Raw genomic sequence first — 19,068 nt, 5'->3', positions numbered from 1 at the left:
TATATAGATTCAAATTAATGTTCAGCAAGGTAAGGCAATTTGCATAGATGAGCATTCAAACTACGTAACATCTTAAAACATGGAAACTTTATTTGGCAATAAAGTTAATACACACACAACACATTTTATATACAAAAATATATTCGTAGAATTGAGCCTGAAGCCAGCGTTTCGCGGCTCTAGGTACAATATTAGTGCTCACTACAACTAACAATAAATAAAATTAGTGCGGCCGTCTCGGGGGCCGTTACTCCATTGTTAAGGAGTGTGTCCGCCACCACTGGGGAACAAAGCTGTCTACTACGGCGTCTTACTACGATGTGCATATCACACTAATCTGGCTCCGATATAATTATCGGAAGTCGCAAGCTACATATATGTCTGGCGAAGCGTTTATCAGCTGAAGAAGGGTGCAGAACTGTAGCTACATGACATATTTTCAGCGGAGTAACAAAGCATTTCACATCTGAAATGATTAACAGGCTGCGGAGGTAAACATTCAGCAGTCATGGAACGAAATGGATATGTAATAACTTTAAGTTACTATTTACTAATTAAGGTACTATTTCTGTGACTGGGTTTCAGTTTGGACGAAATGTTATAGTAAGATCTCGGTTTCACTGCTTTTCGTGAACAGGTTGTAAATTGCTTTTAAATGCACAACTGTACCTTCAGATCATATTTTAAACATTCTTTCACGTCAACTGGAGAATTTCAAAAAGAATTTGTTAACTTGGCACGATGGGCGAAGATATTTGGTACAACAGCTGTCATACGAAGATGAGAAAATTAAGCGTTAAGAATCTAAATAACTCAAGTTGTTTCAGTACTCGATGCGACAATGAATGAAAGACTTTAAGTCAAAGTCTTAACTTACAAACTAAGATTATTAACAAATGTTCTATATCAACGACTACATTTCATGACAAACACACATAATTCTCTAAGAATCTGACACTAGTTAAAGCTTTTTTAAAAAATCATCGTCCTTAGCATTAACGAAATTTTGGAATGACGCAATGTCACTCCTGACTGAGAAGGGCTCAGCAACCACATTTTATGTGTTATTGTTTACGTGAAGTAAGCGACAATGTCCTGCGCTTAATGCCACTGATGTTCTCTGTTACTTGGCGAAAATTTTGAAGTTAATTTATGAATTAAGAGAATTGATTTATAAGCTTAATACTACTCGCGATAAGTCACCAGTCACTGATACTCCCCTGAAATATTTATAACTCATAAATACGAGTTTTGAGAGGAACTGAAACAGTATCCTCCAAGGAGACATAAGAAACGTCATTGTAATGGATATATTCAATTGAGTTGTTGATGATCATTGATGGAACTCTTTTTTTGAGGAAAAAGAGTGAGTAATGGCGACTGGCTGCAGTTTGTATAAAGATTATTAAGAGTGCAGAAGAGCAACACACACTCAATCCAAAAGGTGACCTGTGAATGTTGCAACACAACAATGAAAAACTTCATACTTTGTGCAGAATGCTGGAAATTTGTAGAAATATCAATTAACAAAGTAAAAACAGAAACCGTATTACACAGACGTTATGAATGCCCACCTATTTTGATTCATAACAACATTTTTGGGAGTACGACATACTGTCAAACAGCGTGTCGGTGTCTTTACCAACTGCACCACGATAGTCTGAATTTGTAGGATTGCTCTCAGCAAGTCTACTTACAGGGCCAGATTTACGTTGTGGCCAGGCAGTACCAAATCTAGGTCGCAGGAAAGGGGACGCTGACAAACCTCGGCTGATGCTTTTACTATCGGTAGACACCACTGCAGATAGAGTATCAGTAGCTTCATAGTTACGTTGCAGGGTGATTGTTAACGTCGCTGGCGGCAATTGCTGTATAGCTGTGCGTCGCATCGACTTATTTTCTTTGCTTTGGTGGTCGGTTTGCATAGTTGTGTTTCCCATCAATTTGTGCACAAGCACAAGTCCTGGCTATCGGTTATCATCGTTGCGAGGTGTAGCTAATAACTTTTTTTTTTTTTTTGACACGATAATGAGCGCCATGAAGAAGCTAATTCGCGAGTAAAATATGAAACGAACTCTTGAACAGTTCGCATCGGTAGCTGCGCCGACAGCGGGGCAGATTGTTAACCGAAGTGACCCGGGTTCGATTCCTAGCCTGTTTGAAGAATTTCTCCGCTCGAAAGCTGCGCGTCGTGTTGTACTTGCATTCATATCGTCGTAACTGACAAGAAAATCGTCCTCAATAAGCTGTTGTATTGTCTTTGAATTGCTGAAATGGCTGAATGGGCACAGACCGAAAGCAAATTAAAAAAAGAACCATTGAACAGGGAAAAGAGAGATGCCGTTAGAGTTAATTAAGTGATTCCGTCACTGATTGCACTTTTTGTATCGTAGAGTACTAATTTTGTAAAGAAAAAAAAGGCTACGAAAACCAGAAACGTCTAAAATCGATAACCGAATGAGAGACACGGAAAAAGTCTCTAGGACGCCGCCGCCACCGTATGTAAATCCAGTCCTGTACGTTTACAAGGCAGGCCGTAAACTGAGTGAATACAATGTCAGCTTACGGCTAACAGTAGCAAAAATCACATGGAAAGGATAAATCCTATTCCTAATTCGTGCACTGCGACACTAAAATTCAAGTCAAGATAAACCCAATAACCTATCACGAATTTTCTTACTTACGCAGAGGAAGTTGCATGAAAGGGGAAGCGTAATACGTGAGCGTGGCATCACAGAATAAACTCGTTCGTATGACAGCTGACACCAAAACAAAACACCATAAAATCTGGGAGTTGGTTTGAGACTGGGGAAGCGTGTCGAACACTATCTTCGCCCACCACACGACGCGAGACCCTCGCATGCAAGGACGTCGGCGTAGCGGTCGCGGTGCGTTCTGGAGGCGGGTCAGAGCGCTTGCCGCGCGACGTCGGCGCCGCGCACCTCTTCGGCCGGCATGTCGGGGTCCCCCCAGCCCCAGATGGCGGGCTGCGCGCTGTGCGACTTCCGGCGCTGCAGCCGCGGGTGGCTGCCGTCGCCGCAGCGGGCCGCGCGGCTCAGCGCCATGCGCTCCGGCACCGTCTTCAGGTCGTACGCCCAGCCGAGCCACGCGAAGAAGTCGATGAACGCCGTCGTGAAGTTGAGCCGGTAGTTGCCCAGCTCGGCCGCCTTGTAGTCCCACGGGAAGACGTGGTGGTAGTTGTGCCAGCCCTCGCCGAACGCCGCCACTGCCACCGGGACGCTCTCTACTGGGCTCATGTTCCTGTGGGAGAGCAGTCACTGTTAGTACGTCTGCGGCACCACGATGAACCGTCCTACCTTGCTGCGCGTTTCCACGCACGCAGTGGCTAAATTAATCACAACATTGGCCCCTTCCCTTAGTGACAGAAATTGATAGAAACAGTTTTACTGAGTGTCGGGCTGTCAGAAAAAATATTGTTTTCAAGACACATCTACTGAGATAAACTTCCCAAGCCTTCGTCAGCTATCACTGCTAATTCGGGGGAAAAATATGAAACGAACTCTTGAACAGTTCGCGTCGGTAGCTGCGCCGTCAGCGCAGGAGATTGTGAACCGAAGGGACCCGGGTTCGATTCCTAGCCGGTTTGAAGACTTTCTCCCCTCGAAAGCTGGGCGTCGTGTTGTACTTACATTCATATCATCGTGAATGATAAGAACATCTTCCCCAATAAGCAGTTGTATTGTCTTTCAGTTACGGTACTGAGAAGGCTGAATAGGCACAAACAGAAAGTAAACTAAAAAAAAAGACAAGAACTATTGAACAGGGAAAAGGGAGTTAAAAATTCTGATTTTTGGTTTAGGCAGCGTGTTCGCCATAAACACTGAAGCGCCAAAGAAACTTGTATTGGCATACGTATTCAAATACAGAGATATGTAAACAGGCAGAATGTGGCGCTGCGGTTGGCAGCGCCTGTATAAGACAACAAGTTCAAAAACGGTTCAAATGGCTCTGAGCACTATGGGACTTAACATCTGAGGTCATCAGTCGCCTATGACTTAGAACTAATTAAACCTAATTAACCTAAGGACATCACACACATCCATGCCCGAGGTAGGATTCGAACCTACGACCGTAGTGGTCCCGCGGTTCCAGACTGAAGCGCCTAGAATCGCTCGACCACTCTGGCCGGCAGACAACAAGTGCCTGGCGCAATTGTTAGATCGTTCACTGCTGCTACAACGGCAGGTTATCAAGTGTAAGTGAGTTTGAACGTGGTGTTACAGTCGGCGCATGAGCGATGGGACACGGCATCTCCGAGGTAGCGATTTTCCCGAAAGACCAGTTCACTAGTGTACCGTGAATATCAGGAATCCGGTAAACCATCGAATCTCCGACATCGCTGCGGCCGGAGAAACATCCTGCAAGAACGGGACCAACGATCTGTGAAGAGAATCGTTCAATGTAACAGAAGTTCAAGCCTTTCTCAGATTGCTGCAGATTTCAACGCTGGGCCATCAACATGTGTGCGTGCGAACCGTTCAACGAAACATCATCGATATGGGCTTTCGGAGCCGTAGGCTCACTCATGAACCCTCAATGACTGCACGACACAAATCTTTACGCCTCTCCTGTGCCAGTCAGCACCGACATTGGACTGTAGATGACTGGAAATACGTTGCCTGGTCGGAACATTCTCGTTTCAAATTGCATGGAGCAGATGGACTGTACAGGTATGGAGACACCCTCGTGAATCCATGGACCCTGCATACCAGCAGGGGACTTTTCAGCCTGGTGCTGGCCGCGGTGGCCGACCGGTTCTAGGCGCTTCAGTCCGGAGCCACGCGACTACTATGGTCGCAGGTTCGAATCCTGCCTCGGAAATGCTCGGAAATGGATGTGTGTGATGTTCTTAGGTTAGTTGGGAATTCTAAGTTCTAGGGGACTGATGACCTCAGATGTGAAGTCCCATAGTGCTCAGAGCCATGTGAACCATTTGATTCAGCCTGGTGGAGGTTTTGTGCCAGGCGTTGTGACCGAACGGTTCTAGGCGCTTCAGTCCGGAACCGAGCTGCTGTTACGGGCGTAGGTGCGAATAATGCCTCGGGCATGGATGTGTTTGATGTCCTAAGGTTAGTTACGTTTAAGTAGTTCTGAGTCTAAGATGTTGAGTCCCATTTGGACCATTTGGAGGCTCTGTAGTGATGTGAGGCGTGTGCGCTTGGAGTGATATGGGACCCCTGATGTGTCTAAATACGACCATAAGAGGTGACACGTACATAAGCATCCTGTTTGATCACCTGCATCTATTGTGCATTCCGTCGGACTTGGGCAATTCCAACAGAAAAATTCGTAACCGCACACGTCCAGAATTGCTACAGAGTGGCTCCAGGAACACTCTTGTGAGTTTAAACACTTCCGCTGGCCACCAAACTCGCGAGACATGATCATTATCGAGCATATCTGGGATGCCTTGCAACATGCTGTTCAGAGGAGACCTCCACCCCCTTGTACCCTTACGGATTTATGGATAGACCTGCAGGATTCATGGTGTCATTTCCCTCCAGCACTACTTCAGACTTTAGTCGAATCCATGACACGTCGCGCTGCGGCACTTCTGAGTGCGCGCGGGGGCCCTTCACGATATTAGGCAGATGTGTATATGGGCTGATTGAGCTGCTCCTAACGATTAGTTTTATGCAGCCTTCATCATGTTTATATCAGCAATAGTATCCAGACAGGCGGTAGCCACATAATCGATATAAGTTCCCTCTCAGTGCTCTGGGCGACTGTTAGTTAACGGAATCACACTGCAAATATACGAGTGAGGATAGGCCTCGGGTTACATGGCATTTTTGGACCAAGATATACCTTACTTCTATCATACTTCTCCAAGTGTCTCCATTATTTCTTTGTATAATGAGTGATGTTATCCTACAGATTTCGGATGTAAATGTCTGCTCCGTGTCCAAAGCTCGCCCCAGTGTCATACTAATAGTGTACACCTGTTCCAGAAATTTTTGCGCCTTAATTCTAAGATAAAAGAGGCAGCTCAGATCCAATAACTGCATATTTAGTAGGCCATGGAGTAGGTCTGTGGACACCGAATGAAAACAAAGAAAAACGCTTGATATTTACAAGGCGGCCTGAGCAGCAGTTTCGAATATGGCACCTGGCTCTTACGACTGTTGACGTCATTGCATCCACGATGAGCCGGAGCTGTCGTGGGATGCTACCTCGCGTATATAAGGCGGACACACTGCCTATTACGCACGGGGCACCTACGACGTAAATACACTGCACATGTCGAGCAAATTATCCGCTTTACTCAGTATAAACACAGTCAAATATACCTGCACGAACACTAAGGCTTCATATTTTTTGGCTTGGACATATCGTCCTAGAATTAAATTAAAAATAGTTCCCATCCGCTGGTTCCGACCAAGGTTTACCTTGGTGCTAAGGGGAAAGTGATGGAACTAGAAAGCCCCTCCCATTTATTTATTCCCAACCAGATTCCCCCAGCCTCACTGCTAGCTCGCCAGGCATTTGGATGAAAAATCGCCGTCTCTTCGGTGGTTCATTCCTCGAACAGTCCGCTCTATCTTTAGGGATAGAGAATGAAAAGGAACAAAGAAAACCTACTCCGGCACTCAGAAGTTTTATCTCCTGAAGACGTTAGCTGTGACAGCTGTCGAAATGGGAATTTCATTTCAGTTGATGAGGCATGGATATCGAGAACATTTTGTGCCGTTATGCCGCCATGAAATACTCAGATGACGCATGTGAGTCTATAAGTTCTCTGTTTCACTTTACGTGATTGCTAAGACTGCTCTTACACGAAACACATCTCGGTATTATCCTCCTTTCCCTGTCCAACAATCCAAGTTTTTTTAATTCTGTAGTAACTTACACAAGCAATTAAGCCGAAACATTTCTGGAATAGTTGAAAATTGCGAAACAAGTCTCTCTACAAATAGTGCTACACAAAGAGAAGAGTATTTTTCAGTATGAAAGTATGACTACTGCTCATAATTTTATACATTAAGATACTGGAGTAGTTACATTATCCATGATAGCTTGAACATTGCATTGTTCAGCAGTAAAACACCCATAAAAATACTGTGAGCAGATACAGTTTTGCCACAATGGAGATTTATTTTTCTGTATTTAGTTTGGGACCTAAGGCGATCTTCAGTCAACAATATACTGTTTTCCTACAGTTTTAGACCTTATTCGTAAAGAGAAAGTCACAAATACACGAGAAATGTATGACACTGCTTAGATCAGAAACTAGCTACACGAATATAAATCTTTTCTTTAGCGAAACTGCAGCTGTTTACAATATTACAGTGTCGATTGTAACTTTGACTACATTTTTATCATAACTATTTTTCAATTAGAATGCGAGATATGAAGTTCTTTTTTGTTTCGAAATATTTTATCCACCCCTAGCCAATTGTCCCTACAACGACTTTATCAGATACTTTTGACCGTAATTTTCCGGATTCCTATATGGCTTTCACAATTACTGTGATGGTCCCAGAACACACGAAGTTCCCCTGTGCTTTCACCCTAGAGGTCATTTCATATCGTTGTCTGTCTCCCGTTACTTGCAGAAGGCGTTGGATTTAAGTAAGACCCAATAGCTTGGAGAAGTTGTCCTCGATGGTGAGTGTTCATCGGAGGTGAGGGTATCATCTGGAGTGCCCCAGGGAAGTGTGGTAGGCCCTTTGTTGTTTTCTATCTACATAAATGATCTTTTGGATAGGGTGGATAGCAATGTGCGGCTGTTTGCTGATGATGCTGTGGTGTACGGGAAGGTGTCGTCGTTGAGTGACTGTAGGAGGATACAAAATGACTTGGACAGGATTTGTGATTGGCGTAAAGAATGGCAGCTAATTCTAAATACAGATAAATGTAAATTAATGCAGATGAATAGGAAAAAGAATCCTGTAATGTTTGAATACTCCATTAGTAGTGTAGCGCTTGACACAGTCACGTCGATTAAATATTTGGGCGTAACATTGCAGAGCGATATGAAGTGGGACTAGCATGTAATGGCAGTTGTGGGGTAGGCGGATAGTCGTCTTCGGTTCATTGGTAGAGTTTTGAGAAGATGTGGTTCATCTGTAAGGAGACCGATTATAAAACACTAATACGACCTATTCTTGAGTACTGCTCGAGCGTTTGGGATACCTATCAGGTCGGATTGAGGGAGGACATAGAAGCAATTCAGAGGCGGGCTGCTAGATTTGTTACTGGTAGATTTGATCATCACGCGAGTGTTACGGAAATGCTTCAGGAACTCGGGTGGGAAATTTAGAGAACCAGCATCTGAGGCTGAGTGCAGTACAATTTTAATGCCGCCAACTTAAATTTCACGGAAAGACCACAAAGATAAGATAAGAAAGATTAGGGCTCATACAGAGACATATAGGCAGTCATTTTTCCCTCGTTCTGTTTGGGAGTGGAACAGGGAGAGAAGATGCTAGTTGTGGTACGAGGTACCCTCCGCCACGCACCGTTTGGTGGATTGCGGAGTATGTATGTAGATGTAGATGTAGAAGCATATCCTGACGGATCAGAGCATTTGATGTAGCAATTACTATCACATTACCAAACAACTTCCGTAGAAGTACAAGCACCTGGCTTACTGAAGTGAAGAAAATGATGGTGTTTATACGACAGCCCTTGGAAAAATGAGTGTTGTAATGCGTCGATTATATGTTTCAGCGATACTTTACGGTAAATAGGCAGGCAGGCGTACTAAATTTGTAGGGTAAGCCTCTCACCATAAAGCAATTTGTGCCCTCTCACTATTTCACTGTAAAACTGCTAGGATAGGTCGGGAGTTGGGCATTAGTAGTTCACTCAATGAGAATACATCCCGCGAAAGGCTAGGTTTTGGGCGGAATTCCAGCTCCGGTGGAAAGTTTTAATCTTTCCGGAAGCTTCAGGGATTTGGAAGTTTTATATATGCGGAGATCGTGGCTGGTGAGCCAGGAAAATGTGAGGTCCAAGTTAAAATCTTAGGTGGAAATGAAATGTACTTACAAAGGTACCCACTTCAGATTTGTAGTGCAACAGTGTATCCTGGTCATACAGAACTAGGCACTGCGAAGTATTTGGGCAGACGCAACAGCTAGAGTGTTGTTCCGACTTACCTGTCGTATGGCTTGACTCCCCAGATGTGTGCAGCGCTGTTGACGAGCCACGTGCAGTTGAGGGACAGCGTGTAGCGGAAGATAGCAGCCACGTGCCACGACACCCAGGGGTCCTCGCCCCACACACGCACCGGGATCCAGGCGGGCAGCACGAAGCAGAACAACGGCATGATGAAGAGGTACCACCTGTAGCACGAATATGTACAGTCGTATAAAAAACAGCCTTCGGCAGCAGATATTACATCACCACAAAAGTCAATTTCATTAGGGAAAATCTTAGGCAGTAAAATATTTAATATTTCAAGTGCAGGTTGCGTACACAGTTAATTTTAGGAGAAAAAAGATTTTGGTTTGATTCTGTGCGAATAAAATATCTTCAGAATGTCTTTAACGAAAGCCGCATTTCGGTCGTGGCTTAATGAAATACATAAACAGTTTTCAAAATTGGCATAAAGCACTGTGGAACACAACTTCTTAACAGAAACGATCTCTATAGTCACATTAATGAGGCGAAACGCAAGATCTACATTTTGCCTGTAGTTGACAAGGAGAAAAATTGCAAGGAGAAAAATTGTCGAAACTTCTCTTCTGGGCCGGCCGAGGTGGCCGAGCGGGTCTACGCTCTGCAGTCTGGAACCGCGCGACCGCTATAGTCCCTTATCATTTAGCTACAATATAGCAGGTCGGCAGGTGGAAGCAGTTAATTCCATAAATCAGCTGCAAGTAGGCATTAGGAGTGATTTAAAATGGAATGATCATATAAAGTTGATCGTCGGTAAAGCAGATGCCAGACTGAGATTCATTGGAAGAATCCTAAGGAAATGCAATCCGAAAACAAAGGTTACAGTACATTTGTTCGCCCACTGCTTGAATACTGCTCAGCAGTGTGGGATCCGTACCAGATAGGGTTGATAGAAGAGATAGAGAAGATCCAACGGAGAGCAGCGCGCTTCGTTACAGTATCATTTAGTAATCGCGAAAGCGTTAAGGAGATGATAGATAAACTCCAGTGGAAGACTCTGCAGGAGAGACGCTCAGTAGCTCGGTATGGGCTTTTGTTAAAGTTTCGAGAACATACCTTCACCGAAGAGTCAAGCAGTATATTGCTCCCTCCTACGTATATCTCGCGAAGAGACCATGAGGATAAAATCAGAGAGATTAGAGTCCACACAGAGGCATACCGAGAATCCTTCTTTCCACGAACAATACGAGACTGGAATAGAAGGGAGAACCGACAGAGGTACCCAAGGTACCCTCCGCCACACACTGTCAGGTGGCTTGCGGAGTATGGATGTAGATGTAGATGTAAATGTAGATTTGACGGCAACAAAACTTTCCTCTCAGTGATATACAGTGTGATCAGAAACAGTCTGAAAAACTTGTTAGGGTGCTGTAGGGTCAGTTGTGCTGAGAAATAATTGTTAAGAAAAAAATTCTATTCGTTGCTCCGTTTCCGAGTTAGTTATTGAAGTTAGCTAATCAGGGCGTTGCGAGCGCGAATTCCTCTTCTGCCAGATTCAATTAGTGTCAGTTGTTCTCATAGCGTAGATCACAGCGCTCGAGATTGCTCGGTCTTTGGTTTGGGTTCGGCCTCTACTACAGTCCCATGTCCAATTTTTGTATCGTTCTCCTGTTTTTTTATAGGAAACCAGAGGAAGAACACGTTCTGCGACATCGTCTCTGGTGGGGTGCTTGAATCTGCACGCGTGACGGCCTGATATGCTAACTTCAAGACGCCATGTATCGAATTTTTTGTTAACGATTACTTCATAGCACAACCTACCCTGCAATACACTTACAAGCTTTCCAGATTAGTCCTGATCAATCTGTGTAATATCATATGTACATTTTGCCTGTAGTTGACAAGGAGAAAAGCTGTCGAAACTTCTCTTCTAGACGACGATGTTTCTCGGTTTGACCTGTGCTTTTTCTAAATTCTTTAAGAAAAAGGGTGTGATGGTTCCTTCGAAGAAGGCACACCAAATTTCCTTCTCCAACAAACTCGTCGCTGACGGAAGGCTAAACTGTAACCTTTCTTCCTTCTTTCTGTCTCCTTCAACCCGAGAAGATCTGTCAACGGAGACTACACATTCATAATTATGAATGAAATATAACAGTTTGAGATACGAAACGTTCTGGGCATCATGAAAGGTGTTCGAAAGGTCAAAACTTGCAAAACCGGATAAATATGTACAGGTGTTCTACATGGTAACCGTCGGAAGGGCGCGCGATGCCCGCTCGCGGCTAAACTGTACACCGGACGGTATTCTTCCTATGACTATGCTGATGCTCGCTCACAACATTACGCCGATGCCATTGTTACCATACCGTGATATTATACATACAAAAAAGACCTCTATTTTCTCCTCATCGATGCATACCTCGAATTGGTCCGTAAACTGGACGAAAAGAAGGATGGATGTCACCACAGCTCCACTTAATGGCGTCTGTCATATCGTTGCGAGTAGGAGATATACGGTACTACGAACGTAAAGAGACCAACTGTATGCAGCTCCAGATAGACACCATAAGCTCGACGGACAGAATATTAGTTGTGAATCTTCAGGTTTTGGCGGCGCAAAGAGTGTTCCAGTTAGTTTCGGGTGTGCAGCCGCAAGAAATCTCCTTCTTGTTCTAGTATTTCGGCTGTATAACGTTCAGCCATCTTCAGAGTAAGCCGCAAGACTACCGCTCCAGTGCTCGCTTCGTCCCTTTATACTGTTGTATCGCGCGACTGCGCATGCGGTCACAGATGCAAATGCGCCAGAGATGTTGGTCGGCGGCAGAGACGTGCATAAATCATGGAATCCGGCACTTGCTGTAATAAACTCGCAAAGACGTCGTCACAGTGCAGCTCACAATGATATATCGATATGCCAACACAGATCAACTGCGGAGTCATAGATACAACTCGCGCATTATGCACGTCTCTGCCGCCGACCAACGTCTCTGGCGCATTTGCATCTGTGGCCGCATGCGCAGTCGCGAGGTACAACAGTATAAAGGGACGAAGCGAGCACTGGAGCGGCAGTCTTACGGCTCACTCTGAAGATGGCTGAACGCTATACAGCCGAAATATTAGAAGAAGAAGGAGATTTCTTGCGGCTGCACTCCCGAAGCTTAATGGAACAGAATATTAGTTACCACCCTGAAATACAGCAATGGTCGCTTTGGAGCGGTGTAAGTGGTGTAAAACAGGTATCAAGCGATCAAGCGACCTTCCACTGATGACACACATTGTGATAGTGAAGTGGTGTGTATGTGTCAGGCAGTTGTATGGTATCAGCGTAGCCAGGTAGGTCGACTTGGAGACGTCACGGAATGGCAGAAAATCACAATAGCGTTCCGACGCGCCTATGGTCATCCAATGAATGAAATTGCTCGATTTGTTGCTGTGTCGACTGGTACAGTCCAAACTGTCTACAAGGAATACTATACCGCTCGCAACTAAACTTCCGCTACTTGAGCCAGTGCAAACGGAAAACTGCTTACTGCATGAGTATCCAACGTCATAGCAGTGATGTCCAGACTGTGCGCTGCAGGATTTGCGTTGTTACCAGTGTTAGTGTCATGGCTTGCCTTTAGGCGACAGTACTGGTATGGCGACGCAGGCCTGAAACACAAGCATCAGGGTGCATCACAGCTGCCAACAGTCAACATGGGCCGAGACAAGATGAGCAGAGCTTTCATCTGCAAAGCTGTTTTATCAAAACAAAAGCCTTACTGCTGTTGCTCTTCGCGGGAATCGAACGTTAAAGGAACAGCAGGAGGTCCTTTTTCCGCACGGGGTTGAAAAACATGATTCGGAATATCGAATTTACTGGGGATTTGGGAACTGCTCCTGGGAGAGGCCGATGACCAATTGCGTGGCAAATTGTTGAATAAGTTTCTGTTGCTGTGGCTGAGTATGCTGGACGCAGTGTACAATCTACAACCAGTGCACGAGCTGTATCGCGACAGCAGACTATTCTACGAGCTGTGTCACGACACCTAATTATTCCGTGGCCCTACGTTCGAAAAGTGCTGCGATAAAATGTATTTTCTTCAGTGGTCTATTCGTTATTTCTCTCCCGCATGTTCTTACAAATGTTTCCACAAAGTTTCGTTGTCCTACGAACACTCGTTTCTCATGGAGTCCCTCTTAAGTAACGAATATTATAATTAAAATGAAATAATTAACCTTCCTGTAATACTGCGTAACAACAATCGCCGTAAAAAGATCTAACGGACAGGAACTGGAGAAGAGTTTCACTCCTTATCAACGACACACTGTTTCAAACGCGACAGGAGTTGCTGCTGTCAGCGAATTCAGGTTAATCTCAGCCACTCTCCGAACAAATGTTTCGAAGTGTACAACATGGAGTAGATGTGTGGAGTCGAGTACCACACTAAACGGTATTCCTCATGGCTGGAGATAAAGCTGCACGACTTCAATGGGCGAAACAACACAGGCACTGCACATTATCTGACTGGAGGGGTGTAGTTTGGTCCGACAAGCCACGATTTCGCCCCTTTTCAAAGGGTGCAAGGCACTGCGTGCGAAGATGCCAATGAAGTGTTCGAAACGCAATGTGTGGTGGGTGTATTAGAGGCTTAGTGTAGTTGTGTGACGTGTTTCTCGAACCATGACTTTGGCTTATTTGGATAGGGATGAAATTGAACAGGGCTTTATTTCAGCAAGTGCTGCCGTTGCTGCCGTTGCCTCTATATCTTTGGGCACTCTGTCCTCCAAAATAACACCTGTGTTAATGTACTTGACAGAAATTTTGACACTCTACCGTAACCTGATTGGCACGTTAAAATTAATCCCATAGAAAATGTCTGCGAATATTTGGAACAGCATGTGAATAAACGTAACAGCAATTTGGCAGCATAACGGGACCTAATCATCAATGAGTGTTTTCAGCTGTATATGGCATATCTGAAAGAAAGTGGACTTTCTTCCTCGCCTAGCTGAAGCCATTATTAGAGTTAGAAGCTGTGTTACAAGATAATAGCATGATAATTGAAACTTCCTGGCATATTAAAACAGTGTGTCGGACCGAGACTCGAACTCGGGACCTTTGCCTTTCGCGGGCAAGTGCTCTACCAACTGAGCTACCCAAGCACGACTGACGACCCTTTCTCACAGCTTCATCTCTGCCAGTACCTTATCTCCTACCTTGACCTGAAACTGTGAGGAGGGATCGTGAGTCGTGCTTGGGTAGCTCAATTGGAAGAGCTCTTGCCGGCAAAATGAAAAGGTCCCGAGTTCGAGTCTCGGTCCGGCACACAGTTATAATCTGCCAGGAAATTTCATACTAGTGAACACTCCGCCGCAGAGTGAAAATCTCTTTCTGGTAATATCATGATGTCTCCCGAGGATGAATAATTTTTCTGTCCGATGTTTTTCCCTCGAAACACGTGACCTTAATGCCACTACAAACCTTATCATAACCGCATCAAACACTTCGAACCTCTCAGACGGTTTGACATCTAAATCGAAGACTGACGATATTATTTTTGCCACACACTGCCTTCGGGCGTCTTCAGTGTATTAGCGATATTTTCCTATCCTTGAACATTAGGCCTATCTCTTGACCGAGATACCGTTCACTGTTATCACATCCACCCACACGGCTTAATGATACGATCTTCAGAGGGCACAATACTCCGTGTTCAAAAATTCTTAGAAGTAGAGTGCCACAAATTGTGCTAATGAGTTTGGTTTTTCTGTATTAAGTGCGCGTTTTCTCCTACTGAAATTCATGGTGTTATGAACATATGTGCAGATGTTGTACCTTAATATGAACCAACTTCAGTGTGTTGTTTGATTTTTCTCTGCGTCGAACGGTCTTCCCGTAAACACGTCAAATAATTCACCACCTGATGTTTTCTGCACAGTCGTAACTGCACAAAGAAATTGACTATGCCTTTTAGTATAGACTATCAATTTTGCGTCCGCACGCCCACACGTCAATACCTGATTTGCTGCCAAGGTTGAAACAAACATTAATGGCTGGTAAGTGCCCTGCGTACTTACGTCAAACCCAAAACAAACTATCGGTATTAGCTAAAATAATTAGACTGCAGATGAGGTAAATACTGGTGTAACGTTGTTCAGTACACTGTCCTCGGTCATCAATAGAAATATCTGCGCTTACACCGGTACAACGCTGTAGTTTGGCCACCAGCCTTGTAGGTAAGGAGTCTTCAGGGGTTACATACCTCTTCTGCCACATGACGAGGGGATCCCGTTCCAGGTCCGACATATCCACTTTTTTGCCCTTCTCGCTCACGTCAGGATGCTTGCGGACCATCAGCCAGCCGATGTGCGAGAAGAAGAAGCCGCGACTCGAGTTGTGCGGGTCCGCATCCGTGTCCGTGAACTTGTGGTGCACCCGGTGGTCGCGCACCCACTCGTAGATGTGGTTCTGAAACAGGCGGCAGCTGCGTCTCATGTTGCTGTAATACAGATAGTTGGGATCGACGCCCAGTTAAACAGCCCAGTCAACAACGTAGTCCCAAACGAAATAAAAGCAAGAACCTTCTAAGACATTTTTAAAACAATACGCCTAAATGCACAACGTTACTGTGTGTACAATGATAATTTAGAATCCTACAGCAAAGAATAAAGTAGTTAAATACGATAAATTTTGAAAATACGAAAACGTAGAACATACATTGTAAGTAGGCTGTTTAGTTTTTTATGTTGGTAACGCCATGAACCATGGACCTTGCCGTTGGTGGGGAAGCTTGCGTGCCTCAACGACACAGATAGCCGTACCGTAGGTGCAACCACAACGGAGGGGTATCCGTTGAGAGGCCAGACAAACGTGTGGTCCCTGAAGAGGGGCAGCAGCTTTATCAGTAGTTGCAGGGGCCACAGTCTGGATGATTGACTGATCTGGTCTTGTTACACTAACCAAAACGGCCTTGCTGTCCTGGTACTGCGAACGGCTGAAAGCAAGGGGAAACTACAGCCGTAATTTTTCCCGAGAGCATGCAGCTTTACTGTATGATTAAATGATGATGGCGTCCTCTTGAGTAAAATATTCCAGAGGTAAAATAGTCCCCCATTCGGATCTCCGGACGGGGACTACTCACGAGGGCGTCGTTATCAGGAGAAAGAAAACTGGCGTTCTACGGATCGGAGCGTGGAATGTCAGATCCCTTAATCTGGCAGGTAGGTTAGAAAATTTAAAAAGGAAAATGGATAGGTTAAAGTTAGATATAGTGGGAATTAGTGAAGTTCGGTGGCAGGAGGAACAAGACATTTGGTCAGGTGAATACAGGGTTATAAATACAAAATCAAATAGGGGTAATGCTGGAGTGGGTTTAATAATGAATAAAAAAAATAGGAGTGTTGGTAAGCTACTAAAAACAGCATAGTGAACGCATTATTGTGGCCAAGATAGACACGAAGCCCACGCCTACCACAGTAGTACAAGTTTATATGCCAACTAGCTCTGCAGATGACGAAGAAATTGAAGAAATGTATGAAGAAATAAAAGAAATTATTCAGGTAGTGAAGAGAGACGAAAATTTAATAGTCATGGGTGACTGGAATTCCACGGTAGGAAAAGGAAGAGAAGGAAACGTAGTAGGTGAATATGGATTGGGGCAAGAAATGAAAGAGGAAGCCGCCTGGTAGAATTTTGCACAGAGCGTAACTTAATCATAGCTAACACTTGGTTCAAGAATCATGAAAGAAGGTTGTATACATGGAAGAACCCTGGAGATACTAACAGGTTTCAGATAGATTATATAATGGTAAGACAGAGATTTAGGAACCAGGTTTTAAATTGTAAGACATTTTCAGGGGCAGATGTGGACTCTGACCACAATCTATTGGTTATGAACTGTAGATTAAAACTGAAGAAACTGCAAAAAGGTGGCAATTTAAGGAGATGGAACCTGGATAAACTGAAAGAACCAGAGGTTGTACAGAGTTTCAGGGAGAGCATAAGGGAACAATTGACAGGAATGGGGGAAAGAAATACAGTAGAAGAAGAATGGGTAGCTTTGAGGAATGAAATAGTGAAGGCAGCAGAGGATCAAATAGGTAAAAAGACGAGGGCTAGTAGAAATCCTTGGGTAACAGAAGAGATACTGAATTTAATTGATGAAAGGAGAAAATACAAAAATGCAGTAAGTGAAGCAGCAAAAAGGAATACAAACGTCTCAAAAATGAGATCGACAGGAAGTGCAAAATGGCGAAGCAGGGATGGCTAGAGGACAAATGTAAGGATGTAGAGGTTTATCTCACGAGGGGTAAGATAGATACTGCCTACAGGAAAATTAAAGAGACCTTTGGAGAAAAGAGAACCACTTGCATGAATATCAAGAGCCCAGATGGAAACCCAGTTCTAAGCAAAGAAGGGAAAGCAGAAAGGTGGAAAGAGTATATAGAGGGTCTATACAGGGGCGATGTTCTCGAGGACAATATCATGGAAATGGAAGAGGATGTAGATGAAGATGAAATGGGAGATATGATACTGCGTGAAGAGTTGACAGAGCACTGAAAGTCCTGAGTCGAAACAAGGCCCTGGGAGTAGACAACATTCCATTAGAACTACTGACAGCCTTGGGAGAGCGAGTCCTGACAAAACTCTACCATCTGGTGAGCAAGACGTATGAGACAGGTGAAATTCCCTCAGACTTCAAGAAGAATATAATAATTCCAATCCCAAAGAAAGCAGTTGATGACAGAGGTGAAAATTACTGAACTATCAGTTTAATAAGTCACAGCTGCAAAATACTAACGCGAATTCTTTAGAGACGAATGGAAAAACTGGTAGAAGCTGACCTCGGGGAAGATCAGTTTGGATTCCGTAGAAATGTTGGAACACGTGAGGCAATACTGACCCTACGGCTTATCTTAGAAAATAGATTAAGTAAAGCAAACATACATTTCTAGCATTTGTAGACTTAGAGAAGGCTTTTGACAATGTTGACTGGAATATTCTCTTTCAAATTCTGAAGGTGGCAGGGGTAAAATACAGGGAGCGAAAGGCTATTTACAATTTGTACAGAAACCAGATGGCAGTTATACGAGTCGAGGGGCATGAAAGGGAAGCAGTGGTTGGGAAGGGAGTGAGACAGGGTTGTAGCCTCTCCCCGATGCTATTCAATCTGTATACTGAGCAAGCAGTAAAGGAAACAAAAGAAAAGTTCGGAGTAGGTATTAAAATGCATGGAGAAGAAATAAAAACTTTGAGGTTCGCCGATGACATTGTAGTTCTGTCAGAAACGGCGAAGGACTTGGAAGAGCAGTTGAATGGAATGGACAGTGTCTTGAAAGGAGGGTATAAGATGAACATCAACAAAAGCAATACAAGGATAATGGAATGTAGTCGAATTAAGTCGGGTGATGCTGAGGGAATTAGATTAGGAAATGAGACACTTAAAGTAGTAGATGAGTTTTGCTATTTGGGGAGCAAAATAACTGATGATTGTCGAAGTAGAGAGGATATAAAATGTAGACTGGCCATGGCAAGGAAATCGTTTCTGAAGAAGAGAAATTTGTTAACATCGAGTATTGATTTAAGTGTTAGGAAGTCGTTTCTGAAAGTATTTGTATGGAGTGTAGCCATGTATGGAAGTGAAACGTGGACTATAAATAGTTTAGACAAGAAGAGAATAGAAGCTTTCGAAATGTGGTGCTACAGAAGAATGCTGAAGATTAGATGGGTAGATCACATAACTAATGAGGAGGTATTAAATAGAATTGGGGAGAACAGGAGTTTGTGGCGCAACTTGACTAGAAGAAGGGATCGGTTGGTAGGACATGTTCTGAGGCATCAAGGGATCACCAATTTAGTACTGTAGGGCAGCGTGGAGGGTAAAAATCGTAGAGGGAGACCAAGAGATGAGTACATTAAGCGGATTCAGAAGGATGTAGGCTGCAGTAGGTACTGGGAGATGAAGAAGCTTGTAGAGGATAGAGTAGCATGGAGAGCTG

General features: G+C 44.2%; 1 protein-coding gene across 4 annotated transcripts in view; it reads right to left on the bottom strand.

The window, feature by feature from the left end:
* Nucleotides 1–2,018: 2,018 nt before the first annotated feature.
* LOC126162705 (acyl-CoA Delta-9 desaturase-like) overlaps nt 2,019–19,068 on the bottom strand; it is a 177,158-nt gene continuing 160,108 nt past the window's right edge. For all 4 annotated transcript variants that reach the window (XM_049919362.1, XM_049919360.1, XM_049919361.1 and 1 more), the window contains exons 4-6: nt 15,333–15,538; nt 9,126–9,311; nt 2,019–3,261 (exon numbers count right to left, since the gene is read on the bottom strand). In XM_049919362.1, the coding sequence (XP_049775319.1) occupies nt 2,907–3,261; nt 9,126–9,311; nt 15,333–15,538 (747 nt within the window). In that variant the 3' untranslated portion in view covers nt 2,019–2,906. The remainder of the gene's footprint in view (nt 3,262–9,125; nt 9,312–15,332; nt 15,539–19,068) is intronic.

The sequence above is a fragment of the Schistocerca cancellata genome, chromosome 2 (assembly GCF_023864275.1).
Source record: "Schistocerca cancellata isolate TAMUIC-IGC-003103 chromosome 2, iqSchCanc2.1, whole genome shotgun sequence".
Taxonomy (NCBI): domain Eukaryota; kingdom Metazoa; phylum Arthropoda; class Insecta; order Orthoptera; family Acrididae; genus Schistocerca; species Schistocerca cancellata.
The sequence above is the reverse complement of the archived record's forward strand: the minus strand, read 5'-3'. Positions and strand labels throughout refer to the sequence as shown.